At 38.6% G+C, this 23,075-nt stretch overlaps 1 protein-coding gene across 1 annotated transcript in view; it reads right to left on the bottom strand.

Moving 5' to 3' along the window:
• Positions 1 to 16,694: 16,694 nt before the first annotated feature.
• The window catches only part of PLCXD3 (phosphatidylinositol specific phospholipase C X domain containing 3), a 165,705-nt gene continuing 159,324 nt past the window's right edge, over positions 16,695 to 23,075 (bottom strand). Inside the window, exon 3 of the mRNA XM_047073802.1 lies at positions 16,695 to 16,848. Within this exon, the coding sequence (XP_046929758.1) occupies positions 16,695 to 16,848 (154 nt within the window). The remainder of the gene's footprint in view (positions 16,849 to 23,075) is intronic.

Below are 23,075 nucleotides of genomic sequence, written 5' to 3'. Positions count from 1 at the left end.
GGCTACCCAGAAACAGAGGCATAGAGCTTATGTGATATTTCTCTTTCTCACAGAAGAGAAGAAAGATGCAGAAAAGGATGGAGAACCAATGCAAGGACACACTGAGCTGCCATCTATTTAGCGCAATTAGTTGTTTGATTCAGTAGACTGCACTCTTAAGCAGCAGTGTTCCTGGGAAACATTAAGGGGGAAGAATTTATCCACAGGCTCGTCTTTTGCATTGGTTAAAGTTTATCCACATGGGCATTAATTCCCCTGCACTTCCAACTTGTGCAATTGTGGGTTTAAGTGCCCAAGGGTCGGCAGCAACATCAACAAGAAGCCCTGGGGCAGAAGAAAAGAAATTATATCCATCAGAGTCCACATAAAACTGGAACAAGACACAGATGAGGCCAAGAAGGTCTCAGGGATGCATAAGAGATGTCTGATAAACTCTGCTTGGAGTGTTCTTCTCCAGATGTTGACATGGCTCACTTTGAGCAAAAATGGTCTTTGTTCAAATGCTACCTTCTCAGTAAGACTTTTCCTCAGCTTCCCACTTAAAATTGTAGTCACCTACACGTTCCCAATATCCCTTTCCTGCTTTATTTTTTCCCCCATATTACCTTCTAATATACCATAAAACTACTTGTTTATTTTTATAGTCAGTCTTCCATGCTACACTCTAAGCCTTAGGACAGCTGTGATTTTTGTCTGTTTTGTTCATTGTTGCACCAGCCGAGCACATAATAGGTATTCAACAAGTAGTGAATGAGTTACTTATAAAAGTTCCTTGCTGGCATTGTGAGCTTTCACAATACACTTGAATTAAATATATGTAACATTTTAATCAATGTGTGGATTATGTGTTTATTTTGTCAAATAATAAAATATTTTAAGCATTCAAAGACAGGGTGGAGTATTTCCTAGGTAGGTTCTAAAGCAAGTTACTGAAGGAGAAGATTCATTAATGTCCACTGATCTACAGGATGTTTGTTTGCACAGCTTCTTTATTCTTGTATGTTGCCGCTTAATAGTTGTCTTTATTGATCTACTCCATTAAATCTCCAAGGAAATAATTGCAAGAATTGGTGATAAGCTTATTCTTTGCTTCACCTTCCCCTGGATATTAACAGGGAATCTCTGTGAGTCAGATGGTGATAACAGAAGAAGACCTATGAACACCAGGTTCTGAGTAAAATGGAATGGGGAAACAAGAAGGTGAAGTGGAAAAAATGACTACAGTTAGTTCCTGTAAGTATACATAAGCATCATTAGTTATGATGTATGTTATTAAAAAATAATCATCATTGATCCGCTTTATCTGGTCTAACTCTGCAAGAAGCAATAATGCTCTCTGGCCTTAAAACTGAAGGGGAAAAAAGCCAAATAGTCAGTAGCAATGGTATAACTATTTTATAATTTTTTTCTTAACACTTGTCTTATTTTCTTCAAGAGGCTATATGGGGGCCTGATGAGTCATTGATACATACATTCATGCCTGCATCTATATCTTGGTTCAACCATTTATTAGCTTATGAAGGCTTGGGAGAGTTATTAAACTTAAAGTCTTGTTTTCTCTAAATAAAGAAAATGGAGATGATAATATTTAAATTCCAATGTCAATATTTGACAATTAAATAAGATGAGATAAGGAAAGTACTAGTCCATAAAAGATGCTTAATACAGGCTAGATCCTCCTAGTGTTAACAGTTATCAAGAAACAACAATGTAGTCATAAAGAGTTTAAAAAAAAAGCATGAAGTGAGAAATAAATAATTGAAAGTAGATATAATGCTAATTAGACTTTTGAATTAAAAATAATTTTATATAATGATGATTTCAATTTTATTCATATTAAAGATAAAAAAGCATTGTAATTGGCCCAGAATTGAAGATCACTATGTTGAAATGTCACAATAGGACACATCAGATATTTGACCTCCAATGTTATGCTGTTCTCTTAGCACTTGTGGAATTTAGAGAAACTTTCTCTTCCCTATAAAAGTTTACAGTCTATATGTCATTAAGCAATGAAAATATGCTAAAAGTTAGCAGTCTAGAATATGTCATTAAGCCATGGAAAGATAATTAAATTCAGTTTGCAAACTAAGGAAGTTGATGTCCAGATGTGCCAGTTATGAATTTATAGCTCCAAATCAACACCTAATTGCCTGTGTTGTGAAAATATAGTTGGGTCCTTTAAATAGATTTCCTTTTTCAGCTGGCACAATGTTAAATTTTAGGGGTAGAACACACTGGAGGGGAACTCTTTTTAGGTTCTTGGATCTAATTCCAACATACGTATTGGCAGGGCCTCCTATACAACATCAAACACTTCTTGGACACCAATAAGGTATCTAAGAATTAATCACAACTCAATTCTGACACTACCTAGAAATAGCATCAGGTTCCACAGGTTGAAGTTTCAATCTTACAAAGACTGTCGTCCTCCATACTCCGAGGACGTTCATGTTATTACCTGTACTGTCCACTGGCTACAAATCAGAGGTTCTCAAGACCCCATTCTTGGGTTCAATTCATTTGCTACAGCCACCCACAGAACTCAGAAAAACATTTTTACATTTTTACCTTTATTATAAAAGGACATAACTCAGGAACAGCTAGATGGAAGAGGTGCATAAGGTAAGCCATGGGGAAAAGGCACAGGAGCTTCCATACTCTCTCCAAGCTGGAGGCTTCGTTACATAGGCACAATTGGTTAAATCGTTGGCCATTGGTGACTGATTCAACCTCTGGTCCTTCTCTCCTCCCTGCAGTTTCTGGGAATGGGATTGAAAGTTCTAACCCTTTAATCATGTGATTGGCTTCATTGGCAAACAGCCCCCATTCCTAGGTGGGAATCCAAAAGTCACCACATTAACATAACAAAAGATACCTTTATCAACACTTAGGAAATTTCAAGGTTTTGGGAGCTGTGAGCCAAGAATTGTGGATGAAAACCAAATACTGTATATATTTCTTAGTCATAATATCACAGGACCTGAAGGAAGGACGTATTATTGCCTTCCTGGTCTCGGTTTGTATTTCTTGCCAGCCTCCTGCAAAATGATTGTTCTAATGTTGGGTTCCTACAGCGTATGGCTTCTCTGGCATTGTGTTCCTTCAGTGCACGATGCTCAGAAACACCCATTGGCCAGCAGCTTTCCCTAGGAATGGCTCTGCAGCAGAGACTCTGGTGGAGCAGACCCCTGTCTGTGGTTTCTTCTGCACCCACTTGAGCAACATGCAATGAGTTCTGAGGCATAACATCTCCCTCTGGATGGCTTTCTCCAGAGGGCAGATTGCCATTAAGTTCCAGTGACACAGCAGTGCCCAATTAGATATGATTTCACTGTGAGAGGACCTCTTTTTTTGGATGTTTTGTCTCACATTTAGAGTTTGAGAGTGCTTCTTGTTTCTGCTATTTCTATACTCTTTAGAGTTCTGGTTCTCCTTACTGAATGCTAGGCAATACTCTATCACTTCAATCTCCAGTTTTAGTTAATAATTATATATGTTAATTTTTCCCTGTTCAAATGACTATGCAGTTTCTGTTTCCTTGTTTGCTCCTCATGGAAACACCAGAGTTTATTACTATCTAAATGGAACCACGAGACAACAAATCTGTTCTATCTAGATGCTGTTCTGTAAACTTGTTAACACAAATTTATTATACCTCTTGAAGTGCAACCAAAAATGGCAAATAAAAAAAAAGGATAAAAGGATTATTAATCATGTAGTCATTCTCCTTGAGAAGACATCTACAGAGATATGTAACAGGGGAGAGGTTGTAGGAAAAAAAACACATTATTTGAGCAGAGTATGTTAGAACATTATTTTTCAGAGTTATATAGTAACAATGTGAGAATGTTGTTTATGGTGTCCAGGCTTTTTTATATTGTCAGTCTATAAGAAAAGAAGTTCCAAGTGGGTTTTTACACACTAGAGATTTGAATTTAATTTGACACTGTTTTGGTTTAAATTTACTGAACAGCTTGCCCACCCATTGAACTATAGGGGAATTTATCAGAAGGCAGATGGATGATACACTGATATTATTTCTTAACACACTGTGGTTATTCCAGCATTTCTTTAAGAAATGTACTAATTGGTGGTAGGTTGGAGAGTGTCTGCCAGAATCTCAGATGTGATCTACTTTGGAAATAGGGTCTTTGCAGATGTAATTAGTTCAAATGAAGTCATACTGGATTAAGGTGGTCCCTAAATGTGATGAGCGGTGTCCTTGTAAGAAGAGGAGAGGACATAGGCATAAGCATGGAAGACAAGGCAGTGTGACGATGGAGGCAAAGTGACTCATCCATAAGCCAAAGAATGTCAAGGTTTCCTACAACCACTAGAAGTTAGGAGAGAAGCATAGGATGGTTTTCCCTCCCTAGATCTCCTAGCAATAACCAACCAAATGTGTCAACACCTTACAGTCTCCAGAACAGTGAGAGAATAAATTTGTTGTTTTAAGCCACCCAGTTTGTTATAGCAGCTCTGGGAAATAAATACACAGTTATTGTGCTTGGTATTGGGGATTCACTGGTAAATAACACAAAAATCATTCATGTCCCCATGGCTGCTAGTCATCTTTTTATATTTCCACGGTTAGTGTAAAAACGTGTTTTTATCTAATAGTTCTTATTTGGGAGGCCTTTTTCTTTTTGCGGCATCATAAGAAATTGTAGCTGCTGAAATGGTGACCCAAATTTGGAAATGTGGCCTTGTGAGGAGTCTTATTAGATGGAGGTGTCTAATAAGTTTTCAATTCATTTATTAATAAGTAACTTTGAAGAAGAAATCCTGCAGAAAATCCTATCGAGCTCCAAACATTAACGCAGACACACATACACTCACCGATACACACCCTACACTCTCCTTCATTCACTTCCTTATTTCAGAAATGCTTTATCTCAGATATCAGGTAGATTCTGTTCATCCCATGATTTGAAGAGTGACCCCAAGGACTGAGCTGATGACTTTTGGACCTCCTGCGATTAGTGTTGATTAGGGAAAAATGATTTGGTGCTACCAAGGCTATAATTTCTCCCATTATAAAACCATTAATCTCACTATATTACCTTCTTCTGGAAATGGTCTTGCTCAGAATTGCCTGTCACTTCTCCACAGCATGAAATCTAACTTGCATCTTATTTGGACTAAACAGCACACATAATATCCTCTCATATTTTATATATCTTAGGGATTTTCCTTTCTCCTCTTTTTATATGAGCCACCGACTTAATCTTTATATTCTCTGTGGTGCTTTAGTATATTGTGCATTTTGAATGAAGACCTACTTTATTATATGAATGGCTTCAGGGATATAGATTTTTAAAGTTTTCAGTACTGACATCCTAATTGCTTCTGGAATTTGAATAATGCTTTAAAACACACTATTTCCCAGATGAGAAGAGCCTAACATTAAAAAAAAATTAAAAATGACTCCAAGGACAGTATATGCGGAAGTTTAATATTTTTGCAACTTTTCTGTAAGTTTGAAATCATTTAAAATAAAAAAGTGGAAAAAAAAACCCCCTCCAAAACATAAAAGTTAAAAATCTTCTTGATGTTAAAAAAAATCTTCTTGATGTTAATTTTGACTTTCTTATCTCCTCTGGGGACTCTGAGCTGAAGTCAAAGCAATCAAGGCCAAGCCGATGAGTAAAGGCAGTGCTCCGACACAGGGCATGATTTTTCAGAGGTGATGGGAAAACCTTGCTAGAGGACATCCATATTTGTGCCTGACAGGAGCACCTTCTCACACCTAGCAGAGATTTGATTTTCCTTGTATGCGACCATCTCCCATCTCACTCCATTCTCATTTGTGTGGTGCTTGATTGGGAAATTGACTTCAGTCCCAACTCAGACCAGTCAGACTCAATTCTGCTTTTTTGGCTGAAATTACTGGGAAAAAGAAGTGCTGTTTGGTCATCTTGACTCAATGTGGAAAACCCTCCTTAAATATATTCAACGCAGAGGAAAGTAAAACTGAGAGAAGGAGAAAATTCAAGCCCTCATGATACTGTGTGAGATCCCAGATCCAGTGATCCCCAAATTGCTTCTGTTTCAGTTTTGATTAGGCTGAAAAATAGCCCCTTCTTTTGGGGGGCTTAAATTAGAGTTCTATTTCCATCACAGAGAAGGTAAAAATTATCTTGGACTGAGAAAGTAAAATCTGCCTGGCCATTCGCGTCGGGCTCTGTGCTGACAGCTCAGAGCCTGGAGCCTGTTTCAGATTCTGTGTCTCCCTCTCTCTCTGCCCCTCCCCCGCTCATGCTCTGTCTCTCTCTGTCTCAAAAATAAATAAACTTAAGAAAAAAAATTTAAAAAAAAGAAATTCTATCAGTAAGAATGCGACATCCTACTCGTATGCAGGAGCTAAGTCACTCTGATACAGGAAAGCTGGTGCCCCATCTCTGACTTGCTGAACCAGAAACTGTATTTTTTTTAAGATTCAGGTAATTGTATGCACGATAAAATTTGATAATTGCAACAGGGAGTCCTGGGTGTTTTCATAGGGCTTCTCAAGATAACTCACAGGTGGGGAAGGGGGACATGAATCCATTAGCCTTTCCCTTATGAAAGCCATCCTGTGATAAATTATTTTGCGAGTTTTACTTTTTACTTTTCTGTAAATGCTTCTTTGAAGTAAGTAACATTGAAAAACATCACTTTAAGTCCTTTTAATACTTCCTTGTGAACGAGCTCATCAGATTGTGAGGAAATGTTTTATTTGTAGTGGATAAAGGAAGGAGGACTCCTACTAAACAGAAGCTGGGAACCTGCACATTAGAGTCCTCTACCCAATTTTGTCATTTGTCCATTGTATGGAGATGGTTGCTGGCCAGAGCTGCTGGCTCTTTTAAGGTACATACATCTTGGAATAGGTCTAAATAACAGAATTGGAGGGGGGGGGGTCCATCAGAAGCCTATTTGTTTAAGAACCAAGAAACCTCCTAGAATAATTTGAGAGAAAGCAAACTCATGAAAATAAATTTGACCAGGAAGAAAGCCTTGGTACCCAGAGGGGAGTAGTGACTTTGAGACTAGCATATGACTTTGAGAATAGCATGGTGGCTGTCTCTGGAATTAATTTCTGTCCCAAGCCCATACATAACAGAGAGAGGGAGTAGGGTGAGAAGGGAGGGAGGGAGATTGAGAGAGAGAGAAAGAGAGAGAGATTTGAATTTGGGTAATTATCAGGGTACTAGAGACCCTCTATTAGAATGTAACATAAAGGCAGGAGAAACATTTCACACCTACCTTCATTCAGCCATGATTGCTCACTCCTTCGGCACCTGAGGGCTTTACCAGACAAGCAGTGCCTATCTGGCAGATTCTTGGGCCTCATGGAAAAGAGGCAAATACTGGAGGCTGAAGTGAACATCAAGATGAGGAAATAACAACAGCCAGCTGCTGAAAGTTGTGGAGTTTTTTTATTAAGTACACAGGAAACATCCTCTGGGGACTCAGGAAAGTGTGGGGAGGGGAACAGTCTTCCAAAAGGGTGTGTGAGCAGAGGTCTTGTATAGAAGCAGGAGTCTGTGGGATTCTAGATAATGTATCCATGCAAACTCACTTGTATCTACAAGCAGAAGAATGGAAAATTTCGCAAGAGATTTTGTTGATATTCAAAATGTAACCCCCTCCCTCACCCTTCCTCAGCTCTTTTTAAATAGATGCATCATAAGCCAGTTCCCTTGGGTAAATATTCTTTGCAAAGACTCAGTTGACTTTATAGCTAAGAGAAGAGGTTTTTCTGTCCTTGGAGAGAACGCTAGGCAGTATGTTTTCTCCTAAATTCCTCCAATGTTTCTAGTATTTCTCCAAGGAGGAAAAAGAGGTAGAGGATACTGCCTTGGACTTTTTTGAACCCTCATCACCACCAAACAGTGCTCAGCATGTGCCTGACCCTCATCAAGCACTTGTCTACCATTTGATTGGGTCACATCTGGTCACAATTTAATTTCACTGCTTCCAAACATGTTGTAATAACCGCCATGCCCTGGGAGTACGGACATTGCTAAGATGTGCCTCTTCTTGTCGAAGTTTAAGTCAAAGATTCATAATCCTATAGCCCAATGAGAAAAGGATTGTTGGTTCTATATTAATATTTTTGCCTTTTCCTATTGCTAAAATAAAAACCATCCTGCAGACACATTTTTCTCCAAAAATGAAAGAGCACAGTTTAATAATAGCTGAGCACTTGTATTGAGGCAAAAGATTTCCTCTTCATCATTTCTCAGTAAAACCCCAGGAGGTCAAGTTTACACATTTCTATGAGGGAAAAAAGTATGAGGGGAGAATACGCATTCTGCCAAGGAGTTCTTTGGGAACTGCCGGCATTGGCATTCTTCTTCTCTCCCTGTCACTTAGGGTACTAAATCCCACTTTCCAGAATTCAATGTAGTTTTGATGTGGTTCATCTTTGCTTAATAGCCAGCTCCAGATGGTTCCAGGAATACTTCTATCCACTGAAGGATGAATATGGTAGAAAGTGCCAGTTACATTTAGGTTTGCTTCTGGCCCTTGATTCCAGTGCAGCCTTTATTATGGCTTATTACTAAGGACTATGTTGAGGCACATGTTGAGAGACCCAATGCTGAAACCGTCCATTGCAGGACGGTCTTTCTACTTAAAAAGAAGTATTTCCTCCAATTCCAGATGATGTTTTCGCTCCTTTGATCTAGGGAGCATCACCATTTTTATCCTGTGTGGAAGAGACAATTTATGGGGGCTGCTTTGCTTTATGCGGTCAGCCTCTTATGGCGAGAAAAAAAATTCATCTGAAGTCCTGGAGGCAAGCAAAGGAAGGAGAAGAGATAGAGCCTCTAGTTTTTGCTGTTTTTGAGCCACAGTTAGAATGTGGCAGCCAAGCTTGTACACAATGCCCTGCGCATGATGACAGGGAATGTGGCAGAGAGAGGAGGGGAAATCCACTCTTCGTTCATGTATGGCCCTGACCAACCAATTTCCAATTATGCTTACTGCAGAAATTGTCCTTTTCTTCTTAGGCTTTTAGGAACAACTGTGTTCGAACAGTTTTACTATCTGGGGATATTACCTTGAAAAGATCATTGAGAATAAATGTATGTTTGGTTTTTGTTTATTTGTTGGAGGACAAAATGATGCCACCTGTTAGCTCCATTGAGAAAGTACCAAAGATGTACTTCATCCCTTTTCCTAAGGAACATTTTAGAAACGTTTGTAGTGCTTAGCAAGGAGCCTAGCATACAGCAGGTACTTGGCAAATGTTTGCTGAATAACTGACTGAATAACGGCTCTGATCAACTATTGCAATGTTAAGGACAAAGATACGATTATGTGGAGTATTATTTGCAGATACACACTGTTTCACAAATGTAGAAATCATTACAGCTTTATAAATAGAAATCTTCTCATGTCATGAACCCACCAATGTATATAATAGGCAGAGTTTTGGGGGGCACTTATGTTCAAGTTCAATCCCCAAAATTATCTTGGACCACATGTTGTTTTGTTTTGTTTTGCTGGGTTGTCTTTAAAATACTATTACAATGCTTAAATTTTGTGTTAAGGCTGATTTGAACTCCAATACATAGGGTTTGTTTGGTGAAATACAAAGGCATTTCCCTTTTGAAATAGTGTTTCACACATTGGGCATAGTGAAGGTTCAGCAAAAGTAGATTTCATTTACCCTAAGCTTTTAACCTCAAAATGGTATCTTATAATAATAACAGTAAATTAATATAATTTTGTTGTATTGATATTGGTCTTCTTTGTGGTAATATCAGAGGCTGAGAGTATTAGATTTGGAGATACCTAACTTTGATGCAATGGCAGTACTCATGGCATTGCCTTTATTGGTGGAGAGTATATCCTTTCACAGAGGAAATCCTTACACGATGATTCATATTTTTAAAAAAATTATATTTTCTCATGCTCTGAGTCATGTTCTACTTAGATCTACTTTTGGACTTATAATGCAACACTGATGACTATGAAATAAAAAAAAATAAAGATAACTGGTACCAGCACTTTATTAGGCATTTCACTGGATACAAAGAAACTTTTTTTACATTAAGAACAACAATCTTATCCAAAAGATTCACATTTGCTAAACAGAACAGTGGTAGGTATGTATTTTCTTTATACCACATTTATTAAAGTATCAGTGACCAGATCCTAAAAAGAGAAGGCACAGATCTGTCTCCCTCTGGTGAATTTCTGGTCTAGTGAAGGAAATGTCACCAGCTCTGCAAATTCTCATCCTTTAGAAATGAAGCAAATCAATGCAAATGTGTACAAGCAGGGACCATGAGATGGAAATATTACATTAAGAAATTTGGATTTTCTTGTCATTCATAGGAATGTTAAGAGAGGAGGTAGGTACCAAAACTGTTCCCAAACACCAACCACATTTAGATCATGTCACGGATTCACTGTGGGATACAAGAGTATTTGAAAATTCTATTTTAGGAATTCCAACATAGTTCTATTCTCTGCAAACTGTTCTAGAAACTGGCCTTAGATTTCATTATTCTTACTCTGGGATGTCTTGAGTTCTCATTTCCTCCAAAAAACTGCTGGTTGTTATAATTTGCTTTGGCAAGTCTCCCTGTGGGGTACTGGTTCATTGTCAAGGTCCATATTCTATCACCTGCCCAATCCCAACCCAGTCTCCTGAGGAGACTGTATCTACATCCCAGACTTTTTTCTCTCTCTCTTTTTAGCAATCAAAAGAGTTCTTTCTATGTCAGATTTTCTATAATTTCATAGATGATTAGCTCTAAACTGATAAAAATAATTTGTGGTAGGGTTGTAATGAGGGGAGTAATAGATTAGTTCGTTACTCTCTGAAGAAAAAGAAATTGAATTTTAAAAGAGGTCCTGGTATTGAGTTGGAAGGTGCTACCACTTTCCAGGGGCATTTTTAAAAATTTAATTAATTAATTAATTTTTACATGTGAGAGACACAGAGCTTGAGTGGGGGATGGGCAGAGGGAGAGGGAGACATAGGATCTAAAGCAGGCTCCAGGCTCCGAGCTGTCAGCACAGAGCCTGGATGCGGGGCTGGAAACCACAAACCATGAGATCATGACCTGGGCTGAAGTGGGACACTTAACCAACTGAGCCATCCAGGTGCCCCTCAAGGGGCATTTTTAAGGTGTGGTGTGTTTTTGGATGCCCTAGTTACTGGGGAATATTACTTAAGGGATTAGTGGGGGAGAGTTTAGATCTCGAAACAGGAGGGTGAAGGGAAATTTTGAATGTGGTGGCATTAATCTTATAGAGCTACTTGATTATGCCACCTATATTTGAGTTGGTCCTTTGTAAAGCATTCATGGAACTTGGCATGGACCAACATTTTCCTTCAGGAAGGGTATTAGGACTATAGATTTCCATAAGATATCTTAACATAGGGGTTCGGAGGGAGGTAGGATCTCACCCTTTATAGGTAGCCCAATTGAAAAAGAGAGAGGCAGGATGGATAGGGTTGCCAGATTAGGAGAAAAAAAAGAAAAAAAAAGGACACATCCCATTAAATTTGAACTTCAGATAAACAATGAAAAGTTTTTGGTATGTCTCATGAAATGTTTTGGAAATTCTCATACTAAAAAATACTGTTTATCTGAAATTTGAATTTCACTGCGTGTCCTGTGTTTCATCTGGCAAGACTAAATATGGAAAAAACTGAGGATGGAGAAAGAGAGGAAATAAGACTGATTAATATTCCACACCCAGATACCAGGCTCAAGGAAGATTACAAAGTTTTTGCTCTGAGCATGACAACTCACGCAGATCCTTGAATTAGTCCTGCATTTTCTATTGCTAGTCTACACGCAGGCAGGTAACAAAGGTGTAAAAGGATGTCGTACACCTGTGTTTTGAGAAGGGAACCGTGTTGGAACCACCTAATGTTGATGGGTCTCTAGTGACTCTCACAGAGCCTCGGCAGTTCATCTTGACTGAGTATTCCAACGTTTAAAAAGCAAATGTCTGAAGAAATAATCTTTCACGGAAGACTTATCCTCATAAGCGGAATGGTACCGTGTTTGGAAGAACAACTTCTGAAGTGCACTGGTTCTGTTGCTGATGGAAACAAATGTGAATCTAACTTTTTTGCATGATAATGAAGTGAATAAATACATTGACATTTGAGACTTTTGAGAGGCTTCCGGTACTCCATAAGCTGAACTATTTGCTTGGGGGAGCTCAGATAATTTCTAAAGCACATTCCTTACATGATTTTTTTTACAAAGGCCATTTTAGACAAAAACATAATTTCTCTTCAGATTTTTATCCCAAATTACAACAAAAAATGGCAATGAGTTAAGGCTGGTCATAATGTGCCCTTTTTCTTTAGGATAAGTTTGATTTTTGATAAGATACAATATATTAACACACAAACCACATACAAGCACATACTTTTGACTCATACAAATATACATTTAGAACTAATACCTATAAAATCGTACCACAAATGAAATAAAAACTGCACAATTTTTAACAGACTCAATCAATACATTTTACAAATTCTACAGAACATTTTATTGATGTCATTGGGAAAACAAACGATTTAGAGCATTATTTAAAACTGTATATAACACAGGAGCCACCAATAAGTTATGGCAAATATAGCCTCTACACCATTGTGTCACTGTAATCTAGTCAGAAAGACTAAAATGCTGTCAAATAAAATACTTGTAAAAACCTTGTTTAGCATATCCTGAGGGACACTGTGCATTATTTTCTGTTAGTGATTCAAAAGTCAAGCACTCTACCTATGAAGCTCTCATTTGGATGAGCAACCAAAGGTTAGGAGGTTGCATCATCGCATCTGTAGAACTATAGAACTGGAAACTCACGAGAACATGCATTTCCTGAGACCTCCAACTTTCCAGTCTGGAATGCTAACAGGGGAGAACCTGAACAGGTAACTCTGGCTAAAACATGTTAGGACCTCAAAGAACTGAAAACAGCTTCAAGTCAAGATGTTTGTAATTTTGAATCAAGTCCATCTTCAATTCTCCAGCTTGAAGCGTAATTGACAATGTATTTAGACTATCACTGCTCGTCATTTCTTATTTATGATGGTCTCATTTTTCACTGGTTTTCTAGTGATTTTTTTCTCCTCTTGAGTATGTAAATATCTGAGTTATGTTTATGCCCATTAACATAAGGAAATACTGATTTTAAGAGTTAAAATGGCAATAGAATCAGGTTGGGTGATTAGAGAGTGCAGTTGTAACTTGAATAATGCGTGTGAGATGTGCATCCCGTGTGTGTGTATGTGTGTGCGTGTGTTTCTATGCGTGTACACACACAGGCACATACATGCCAAACACTTAATGCTCTAGTACATTCACTGCTGGGTGGTGCTCTATGAAAAGTGAGTTTTCCCAGTATGGCTGAAAGTGAATATTGAGGTCATCATACAAAATATCCTAAGGCTTTTCAAAGATGCCTCCTCATTCTCTGCACTCGTATGAATGTGTGGTAATAAGGGAGACATAAATGATAATGGCAAAGTATTCGCCGTTTCGGTCCTTCAAAATTACAGACAGGAAAGCAAACGAAAAAAATGATATTCTTTGCCTATCTTCCCTCATCCCACCCACTCCTTTGATTTCCTACTGCAGATTGGGTAGTGGTTGGATTTTGTTTCTGTTTTTGCCTTGTGGGACTTGTGACATAAAGTTTTAAGAAAAAGCCAAACAAAAAGTGCACCAAGATATACCGCCTACATCCTGGGGCCTATTTGTAGCCCTTGTGCTCCTGGCTCTCTGGAAAGACAATGCCCTGCGAAGACAAAGGAGCAGAGGCTGAGGGTAAGCTCTGATTGCATAATACTAGTCCTCACCCCACTCTATTTAAGGCCCACAGCCTGCTCCCTACATCCGCCCAGGGCAGAGCCAGTAGGCAGAAGACAGCCAAAGGCACCTTCTCTCTGTTCCCCTTTCCAAGGACTCCCTCCTGGTGACTCTCCCTCTAGCTGGAGGACCCATGGTCCACTTCGACCTGCTCCCGCCTTTAGAAATGAAGGCAAGTCCGTTTATTCGTGGTGCCTGCTACATGGGGACTGTATGTCCACATGGAAACCATAACATTGACTTGAAAGTACCTTTCGTCCGACAAGGTTTCTGCGTGCATATCATTAACAGCAATAAAAAGCTTTCTCCAGTAAAAAAACAAAAAACAAAAAACCTGCACAATTAGTCTAATGCTTCAGCATGTTTGTTTTTTCCAGCACCCAAATGACAAATATGGCAAAGCTAATTCTAAGCAAACATTATGAGAAAGCATCTAAGTTCAAGAAAATACAACATAGTTACCCCTATATTTTATTCATTCCTCATTAATATGTTGAAAGATTTGTTTTCTGTCATATTTATAAGTTAAATCCTTGTGTCATTGCAAGTGTGCTTGGCTAAAGATCCTCCCGAGGGATGTATAATGAATTGTCAGAGAGAAGATCTGCTCACAAAGCAAATTGACAGAATGTAAATTTCAATAATCCATAGTCCTTTAAAAAGGATTCATATTCAACTGCACATTAAGAGTAGGTGAAAGAGATAAAAAGACAATAAACTACAAGAGGAGGGAAGGTGGAAAGAAAACTATATTTGTGAATAATTAAGTCCCAAGCCAGAATATTTTTACAAAAATATTTGAAGATAATCAGCTACTCTACGTTCAAAGGTCTTAACCACTCTTTTCATACGTTGCTAAGGGTTTCAGTCTCAAAATTAAGTGATTAAATATTACCAATATTTTCCCTGGAAAAGGAGAACTGTGATTATACCCGTGTCTGCGTGTGTCTGTGCGCATTTGTATCTGTCTGCCGGCAGGAGTGGGTACGTGTCGGCATACTGGGGGTGGCACGACAGACACACAACTGGAATGTGGAACTGTTGCACGTCTGCATGCTGCTGCAGCTCTCCCAAGCACAACTACACATTCTTCATAAACATTCTCTTCAGGGTGAAAATTTTCTCTTTCCTCCCTGCAGCTGCTAAAAAATACTATTTTCTGACAGTGAGTATTTATAACCTTAGAACTAGCTCTTAATTACTCAAAATCTTGACACAATCTTGGGATCAACCCCCTTACCTAGGTGTAAGGGATCAAACCGTATGTCCTATGTTTAAATTAATTAAAAACTGCAGACATGCTTTTATTTTTCTATTTTCCTATGGCCCTACTTTGCGTGGAACGCATTTCCCCGGGAAACTCTTGAGGTGCAATTATTTCTAAACACGAAGTTAAAACAATTCATAATTATAAGAATTTCAGCAATTTATAGATTTTTAGAAATGCCTCACAGTATTCCTGTGAGGCACACCGGTAAGGGTTATTGTGCTCTTTTAGAATATTTTAGAGTTGTCAAATATCACAAAGACACCAAGGAGGGAGCAAGGCTCAAAGCGGAGTTATCATTTTCCTTCTCTGTAGATGTGGACTATATCAAATGTTGAGACACAGAAAGGTTCTGTGAAACTTTTGCCTCTGCCCCAGGCTCGATTCTGGGGTAGGATAGAACCCAGAAGTGATGAGTCAGTGCTAATTTTCACTGTGTCTGCCCACACCCCATGTATTTAAGCATCTCCTAAAAACATTTCATGGATCTTTAAGATTTTACGCTATACATGGTTTCAAAAACTTTTTAATTCTTTCTGCAACCCTTCCTCTTTTCTCAACTTTCCTCAACTTCGAGTAAAAATGTGAACTGAAGCTGCTCGAAATACGTTCCTCAAAATTTGAGATTTAGAATTACATGTTCGGAGATGCCAATTTGGTAGGAAAGCTTGCACAATGTTTCATTTCTTTCTTCTTCATTTTCCTTCCTTTTTTTTAATCAAGAGAATTAATAGGGGAGATTTTGTAAGAGTTCTTTTCAGAGCTTCCTGATTTTAACACATCTGTCATAATTTTTTACTTACTGAGGATTTGCAGGGCAATATTACTTAAGAGATTCCTGAATTAAAATGGCATCCATCTCTTCTCCCTCCTCCATTTTTCACTACAGGGTTGGCACTAATCATTCTTTCAAAAAAGTTTTTACTCTATATTTATAGCTGCCTTAAATAGAAACACTGTGAAACACTGTTATATTCATATAACACAAAAATTACTGATTATGGCCTCCAATATTACTGATGCAGGGAAACTGATTTGATGCATATTTTCTATGACCAAAAGTTAGCAATGATCGACCAATTGCAGACGACTATAGAATATTATATTATACCAAGTCTTCACAAAAACAAATTTCAGTACAACGATGTAATACACATTACGTTGGGCATTCAATTGTTTTGAGTCCCATATGGCAGCTGATTAAAAAGAGCGAGCGAAAGAGGGAGCGGAAAGGTTCAGTTAGTGGAAACAGTGTAGGAGCCCTAGGCTGAAATCGGAAACGCAATCAAGTAAACACTCATGAGTTATACGTTACAAAGACTAATTCTGAAAAACAAAATTCACTGATCTTTTTTTATCCCTAACACTAGTAGCAGATTTTGCTCATCAAATGGGAAATGAAGTATTTATAGTAATGCAGAGTATGATAATCATCACTGAAGAAATGGATTCCCCCTTTTCCCACCCACTACCAGCCTAATCCCCTCAAAGACTCAGTGGAATAGGAAGATCAGAGTGTTTATAGATAATATGCCTAATACAATGAGTCTTCTCTATCTTACTCGTGGATGCTCCAAATGGTACTATCAAGTGTTGGCTTCTCCCTCATCAAAGACATAGTTGAGCTTTATGACAGTGCTGATGAAATCCCCAAGTTCTACAAAATCAGCAGTGACAATATTGATGCCACTCTCTCCTGGCTTCTGTGTGCGGACCCACTGCATCATGGCAGGAAGAGCTCTGAGAAAGGAAAGAAAAAGAGAAGTCACAGGAGGCAAGATACTATTTTTCAAGCTTACAATACCCAGGCTTAACTTTAGTTTTCTAACTTATTAAAATAAGTGTCCCAATTATAGACACAGAATAGAAAAAAAAAAAAAGCCAAATGGACAATGGTAGATTTTTAACCTCTGAAGGGACTTTGCAGGAGAAACATTCACTAGAGCGGTCCATATTGGACTTTTCCTCTTTGGAGATCTCAGTTGCTGTGAGAGTTTATAGGGCAGTTTTCCCACTGAGAATACAACATTTTTGCATGCGTATTCTAGTTTGGCATGGTGTGATTTCAAACCCTGCAAAGGCATGCGTGGTGAGGTCAGAGATGACTACGTACACCTAACAAATATTTATGATGAGCTTGTTATTTTCAGAAAATGCGCTAGACACTGTAAATAGATACAACAGAAAAAACCTCTGCATCCAAAGAGTGCACGATTTGCTGGTGGGAAGGTAGATACAGGAAAACATTTTAATGTAATACAATCAGGGCTCATCCTTTAAGCAGTTAATGATCACCTATTATATTCCAGATACCACTGGAGGCCCTTGGAAAACTTAAATGAACCAAGAAGATAAAAATATTCACCTGTGAGGAGCTTACATTCCAATAAAGAGGGACAAACAATAAATAACAATCCTAAATAAGTTATGTCATTTGATAGGAGGGAATAAGAGCTATAAAAATGGAGACAAAAAAGGATTAGGAATGTGCAGGTAGAGAGGGGTGGTATAGATTACAACTTAAAATAGGGTGGGTTATAGGCCTCATGGATAAGGGGATGTTTGTGCAAAGTTAAAGGAGACAAGGGAGTTAGTCATTTGAATATCTAGGGAAAGCATTTCAGTTACCACCATGGCCCTAAAGGGGTAGCGTGTCTACTTGGAAAAAGATCTGATATTCAGGACACAAAGTGCTGTTAAGAGCCATCATAGAAGAGTTAGAGCTACAAGAGTGGATAAGATTACCTGATTTTGCAGAAGGAGAAGAGAAGAGAGAATCTGAAGATCATGTGAGGGTTGAGCAGAAAACTTGATTCAAGAAAAGAAAAAGAGAAGTAGGTATAAAGGTAGAAGGAAAATCAGGAGCATGTAATTATGAAAATCAGGGCAAAAAGGAAGCCATGCCCCTTTCGGTTTGTGAAGCAGAAGTATGGAATGGAATAGACACCCATTTCTCCAGATCTCAGAAAGCATATCTGGTCTAAGCAAACTCCACTATCCCAGGCAACACTGGGTCGACTGCCTTGGACTACCTTAATCTGGTGGATAATACCTTAAAAATTCTGATCCATGTTTTTCAGCATATACATTTTCCCATTGGACACAGACAGGGGAGGATCCAATTGCTTCTAAACGAGCATGACATGGATCTAAATGCCTTCATAGAATAGACCGGCAGGTGGAGAAATTTGGTCTTCACAGCAACAGTTTCAGAAGATAATTGTACCTTACAATGAAAAATCTGGATCCCTAAGTACAGACACAAGTGTGTTCAAGTTGATTAGAAAGGCAGATGCCTTTGCTATGTGTGTGCAGCCACTCGGGTTTGAATTCCATTACTTTTTCTTCTGGACTTGCCAGAGCAGAAGATATCTCTCTGTTGTGAATGCAGAATCGTCTTGGCATTTTAGAAAAGATGGACACTCTGTGGAAAAAGTTATCCGAACTGGGGCATTTCCTGGGAGGAATTGGGAGGTGGGAGGTGGCATGAATAGGATGACCCTGAGGCCAGTGCTCATTATGTATTGACCTTAACTGTGTGCAGGTTCACTAGATTCCTTGAAGTTCAAGGTCACAGCAACTAATTCCCATCCTAGAACCATGACCACCACAGAAACAGCTCTTCAGATGCCTTCTACCACTCAAAGATTAAAATCGCTGGGCCTGAATTTAGCAACTCATTATCATCCCCATAGGGAGATGTTAGGAGAATGTGAAAGTACTCTGCTCTGTTTCCTATAAAATAGATTGCTCTGAGGATCGATGAAACATCCTTTTGGAATAGCGTGTAGGCCTCAGGTGAAAAAAAAGTTTTACATTTAAAATGCCATTTCTCTGAGTTGTGGGAATACTTCTATTTTTCTGTTCAGATATACTTTCCTAAAGACAGTATGATACCAAAGACAAAACAAGTAATAATGCCAGGCTGGATCTCAAGTACTCAGACAGTTTTAAGTAGAATTATATTAAACAAGAAGACTCAATATACTGTATTAAAACCAGCGAATGCTACTGAAGTTATAATTATTTAGAACGGCATTTCTTAACCCATTTTCATGATGGCCCCCCTATGGAGCCTTTACAAATAGTTTTTCCTACTCACTCTCCTGCTCTATGATAGACTGTGTTGATATACTGATTATATATCTGTGTTTTATACACAAAAAGAGTTGATTTTGCTTTTGCCCTCCCAAGAACCAAGGTTTGCCCCTTTGGGCACAATATTGATATTGACAATGCAAGATGTACAGCTAATTACCAAGTTTTGATTATGTTTAGTGTTGGATAGAGTGACCTACTCTGGTACTAATAAAATATTGTCCCAGTGTAACAATTTTCATGGTATAAGATGGTTAAACTGTAGTTTTTTAAATCATTCATTCATTCAACAAAGATGTACTGCATACCTCTGGAGAAGAGGGTTCTAACTGCAGCTCCCTAGAAGCACCCTGAAGTTCAAAACTTCATCTCTCTCAGAGAAATGTTGCCATAGCCTTGTCCCCACAGTCCTTTCTGTGCTTTTTCCACGCTACAACCGGGACAATCTCTTTTCATTATTTCTCTACAAAAACAACCACAAACTCTTCTCTCACCTACAAGATACACCTAACTCTCCAGCAGTGTAGATGAATTTGTCTACACTTCTCTCACACCATCCACCACACACACCCCTCTTTGGCCTCGTCTGTTATTACTTCCTACGTGCTAATTTGTTCTCCAGCAATACTGAGAGGCTTGTATCTTTCCCTAACCACACCCTGTGGTTTCATCATGCCCTCAGCATTTTTTCAGGCCTTACCTTTCTATGAAATACCATTCCTTCTTCAGTACCTCTTCTTGGTTTAACGAATTTCTATTTGCCCTTTAAGATTTGGCTCAGCCATTATCTTGATCCCTCCCACTTAAGTCTGGGTGAAGAACCCTTTCATTTCTTTATGCTTTATATCCTTTAAACATAGTTCTGTGACTATGCATTGCACACAGCGTTGAGATAATTCATTTCCATGCCTCTTTCTTTCAGTGCCTGCACACTTTTCAAAAAACAAAAATCGTATCATAGTCACCAGTATACTGCCTGTACCTACCACGATACCTGAAACCTAAAAGGAAAAAAAAAACCTCACTTGTGGAACTTAAATGTTGAACTAGAAATCTTGGTCTCAGATGTCACAAAGTCTAACAAGCAAAATGGATGCAAACCAACTGTAACAATATAATATGGTACAATGATCAGGGGCATAGGATTCCATGGGAGCATATTAGATGAAATAATTTATGTCACTTAGGAGAAATTAAAGAAGAATTTAAGGAATAGATCACAAAACAGGTGGCATCTGAACTTGGTCATGACTCATTAGATAAAGAGGGAAGGCATTTCAAGAGAAGGGAAAGTACATGCATAAGCCTAGGGTCTGTCCGGAGATGGGCAAGGATTAGAGTCGCGCATATAAAGTGCTAAGATGAGTGTCTAGCTCTTTGTCAGTGGTACTGTCTCGAATATCCACTGAGGGACGGCCTGTGCAATGCCCTGCTCCAGTCTCCAGAGTCTCCAGGAAGGAAGGCAGCAGGAAATTCTGACAGCCACCTAGCCATAATACAGTCGTAATGGAAAAATGAGCCTGTGGGATTTCTTTCCAACGTCCACAAACCCAATCAAAGACAGAAAGGAGGAGAGAGGTCCTGGTGCTATAAGGGCAAGACTGGTGATGAGGGTTTTAGGGAAATGTCCTGGGAAGGGCTTTGTTTCTAGGCACACGGTTGTGGCAAACATCTGAGTATGCTTGTCCCGCTACAGGTGCTAATTAAGTTGGCAAAAGAGCAAGCAGTTTCAGAACCAAAGGAAGCCTCAAAGCCCTTCTCTGGACTGTGGAGCTCTCCCGAGGAAAGGCATCTTCAAACAGATTGCAGGCTTCTTAGGGCAGAAACAGGCACATCTGCAGGAGTCCGGATAACCTCCCTCCAAGGAACAACAAGAGGGGAGAGAAATGGCGGCCAGAGGTCTTCTGAAGCGTTGGCTTTGAGAATCGGTTCTGAAAAGATTTAAAGGAAAAGACAGGAGTTGAAAGTACTGAGTTCAGCAACCCTCAGTGTGCTGACCTTGACTTATTAATTCATGTCAATCTCCTACTTAGGATGCTTCAATCACTTCTTTGTGCTCTGAGCACAAAGGTAAAAATCCTTAACTGGCCTATGAAACAACTACCACTAGCGGCTTCTCCACTTGCGTCTCCGGTCATTCTTCCCCTGGTTGGATTCTAGCCACGTCCTCAGTCTTGCTTCTAGACCAGCCTGAGTTTGCTCAGGGAACTTTGTAGATGCTGTTTTGTTGTTTGCCTGTTTTTTATTAGAATGTCTTCTCTTTTATGCCCCTTTACTTGGCCACCTCACTCGTCTTTCAGGTGATAGTTTAAATGTCACGGCTTCAAAATGCTAGTCAGAATTGTAATTATATTTATGTATTTGATCAATATCTGTCTCTCCGACTAGACTGCAATCGCTTTGAGAAGGAGGACTGTTTGTTTTCCCACTGATGTATCCCCAATGCTTATGGTAGTGCCTGGCATAGACTAAGTGCTCAATAAACATTTACTGAGTAAATGAACAGGTTTTATGTTTTTAAATTACTTTGGGAATAGAGATGTATGCAGTAACATAATTCGTGAAAAGTCTGCTCGGTTTTCCTCACTGTGGCTACTGCCACAGATTTGAGTTTGTGGATTCACGCTATTTTGTTGAACGGAAGTGTGTGTGTGTGTGTGTGTGTGTGTGTGTGTGTGTGTGTGTTTTAAATTAACTTGACCAATTTGTACAATGATTTTCCCTGCCTTACACATACAGTGTTGGGAGAGTCTGTGTAATAATAATGATAGTAGTGACCATTATCTTTATAAGAATAAAGTATATCAGAATTAAACTTAATCAGATTCATTTACTATCAATTTCATATTAGTGTTCATGATTAATTCTAATTACTTATCATTTAATTAGATTTAGATATACTAGGAATCCATGTCAAATTTATATTCAAGTGTGTGTGTGTATACTCATAATACTTTTACCACAAATGCATTTTATGTATGTTACTTCTCTAACTTCTCGAAACTGTGGGTTTTTTGCAGTTATGAATGAATGATTGTAGATAATAAAATACTTGCATCTTTCAGTGAATTTTATTTGAATGTATTTAATTAAACAATGACATGTTTCTTTTATTGAATGAAATAGGATCTCCAAATTCATTTCATTAATTTTTACAGAACTCTCTGATGGCCTTGGGGATAAAGATTACAAATGAAAATGTCAGGGCCTCATTACTGCCTGTCCCAGACCCAGCCTCTCCTGAGATATGGATTTTTGTTGATCAGCAAAGTTTAAAATTATGATCACAGGTCTTTCTTTCCATGAGCAACTGAGTCACCCAGGACCAATTAATTAAAATCAAGTCCGACATATTTTAAAGTGTGATTTCCGGTCAGTCTGGCTGTTTCTGAAAGCTTAGAAATTTCACTTGAAAAGGTAAAGAAAAGAAAGACAAAATAAAGAGAAGCCCTTGCGTAAAAGGTTGGTGTTTTATTCACCAAAGGATACAGTGATAAAAGGCAGGGCTTTTGCATCTGTAGGTTTAAACCCTGAAAGAAGCTTAAAAATAACCTCAGGTAGACAGATGGGTTATCTCATAAATCATAACTTCCTAAAATACAAGGCTTATCATTCCTTGCTAAACCTGTTTCTGTTCAGGAAGCTGCATATCTGATTTATGCCTGATGAAAATAGCTCATTTTTGAAAAAATCCTTTTCCCCTAGAATTGCACACAGAGGAAGAATGAAGTCATGAATTATCTATAAGACAAATGCCCTCACAAACAACTCTAGAGATTTTAGAGGACTTGAGCTTTCCTAAGTAGGAGACTAAAGCCTTCCTGTGCCTTCCTATGACCTACACTACATACTTGCAGAACTAAATTACT

Source organism: Lynx rufus, unplaced genomic scaffold (genome assembly GCF_022079265.1).
Source record: "Lynx rufus isolate CCGP_SWC_20201006 ecotype Redwood Valley unplaced genomic scaffold, mLynRuf1.p SCAF_1, whole genome shotgun sequence".
Taxonomy (NCBI): Eukaryota; Metazoa; Chordata; class Mammalia; order Carnivora; family Felidae; genus Lynx; species Lynx rufus.
This window is presented reverse-complemented; position numbering and strand designations above follow the sequence as displayed.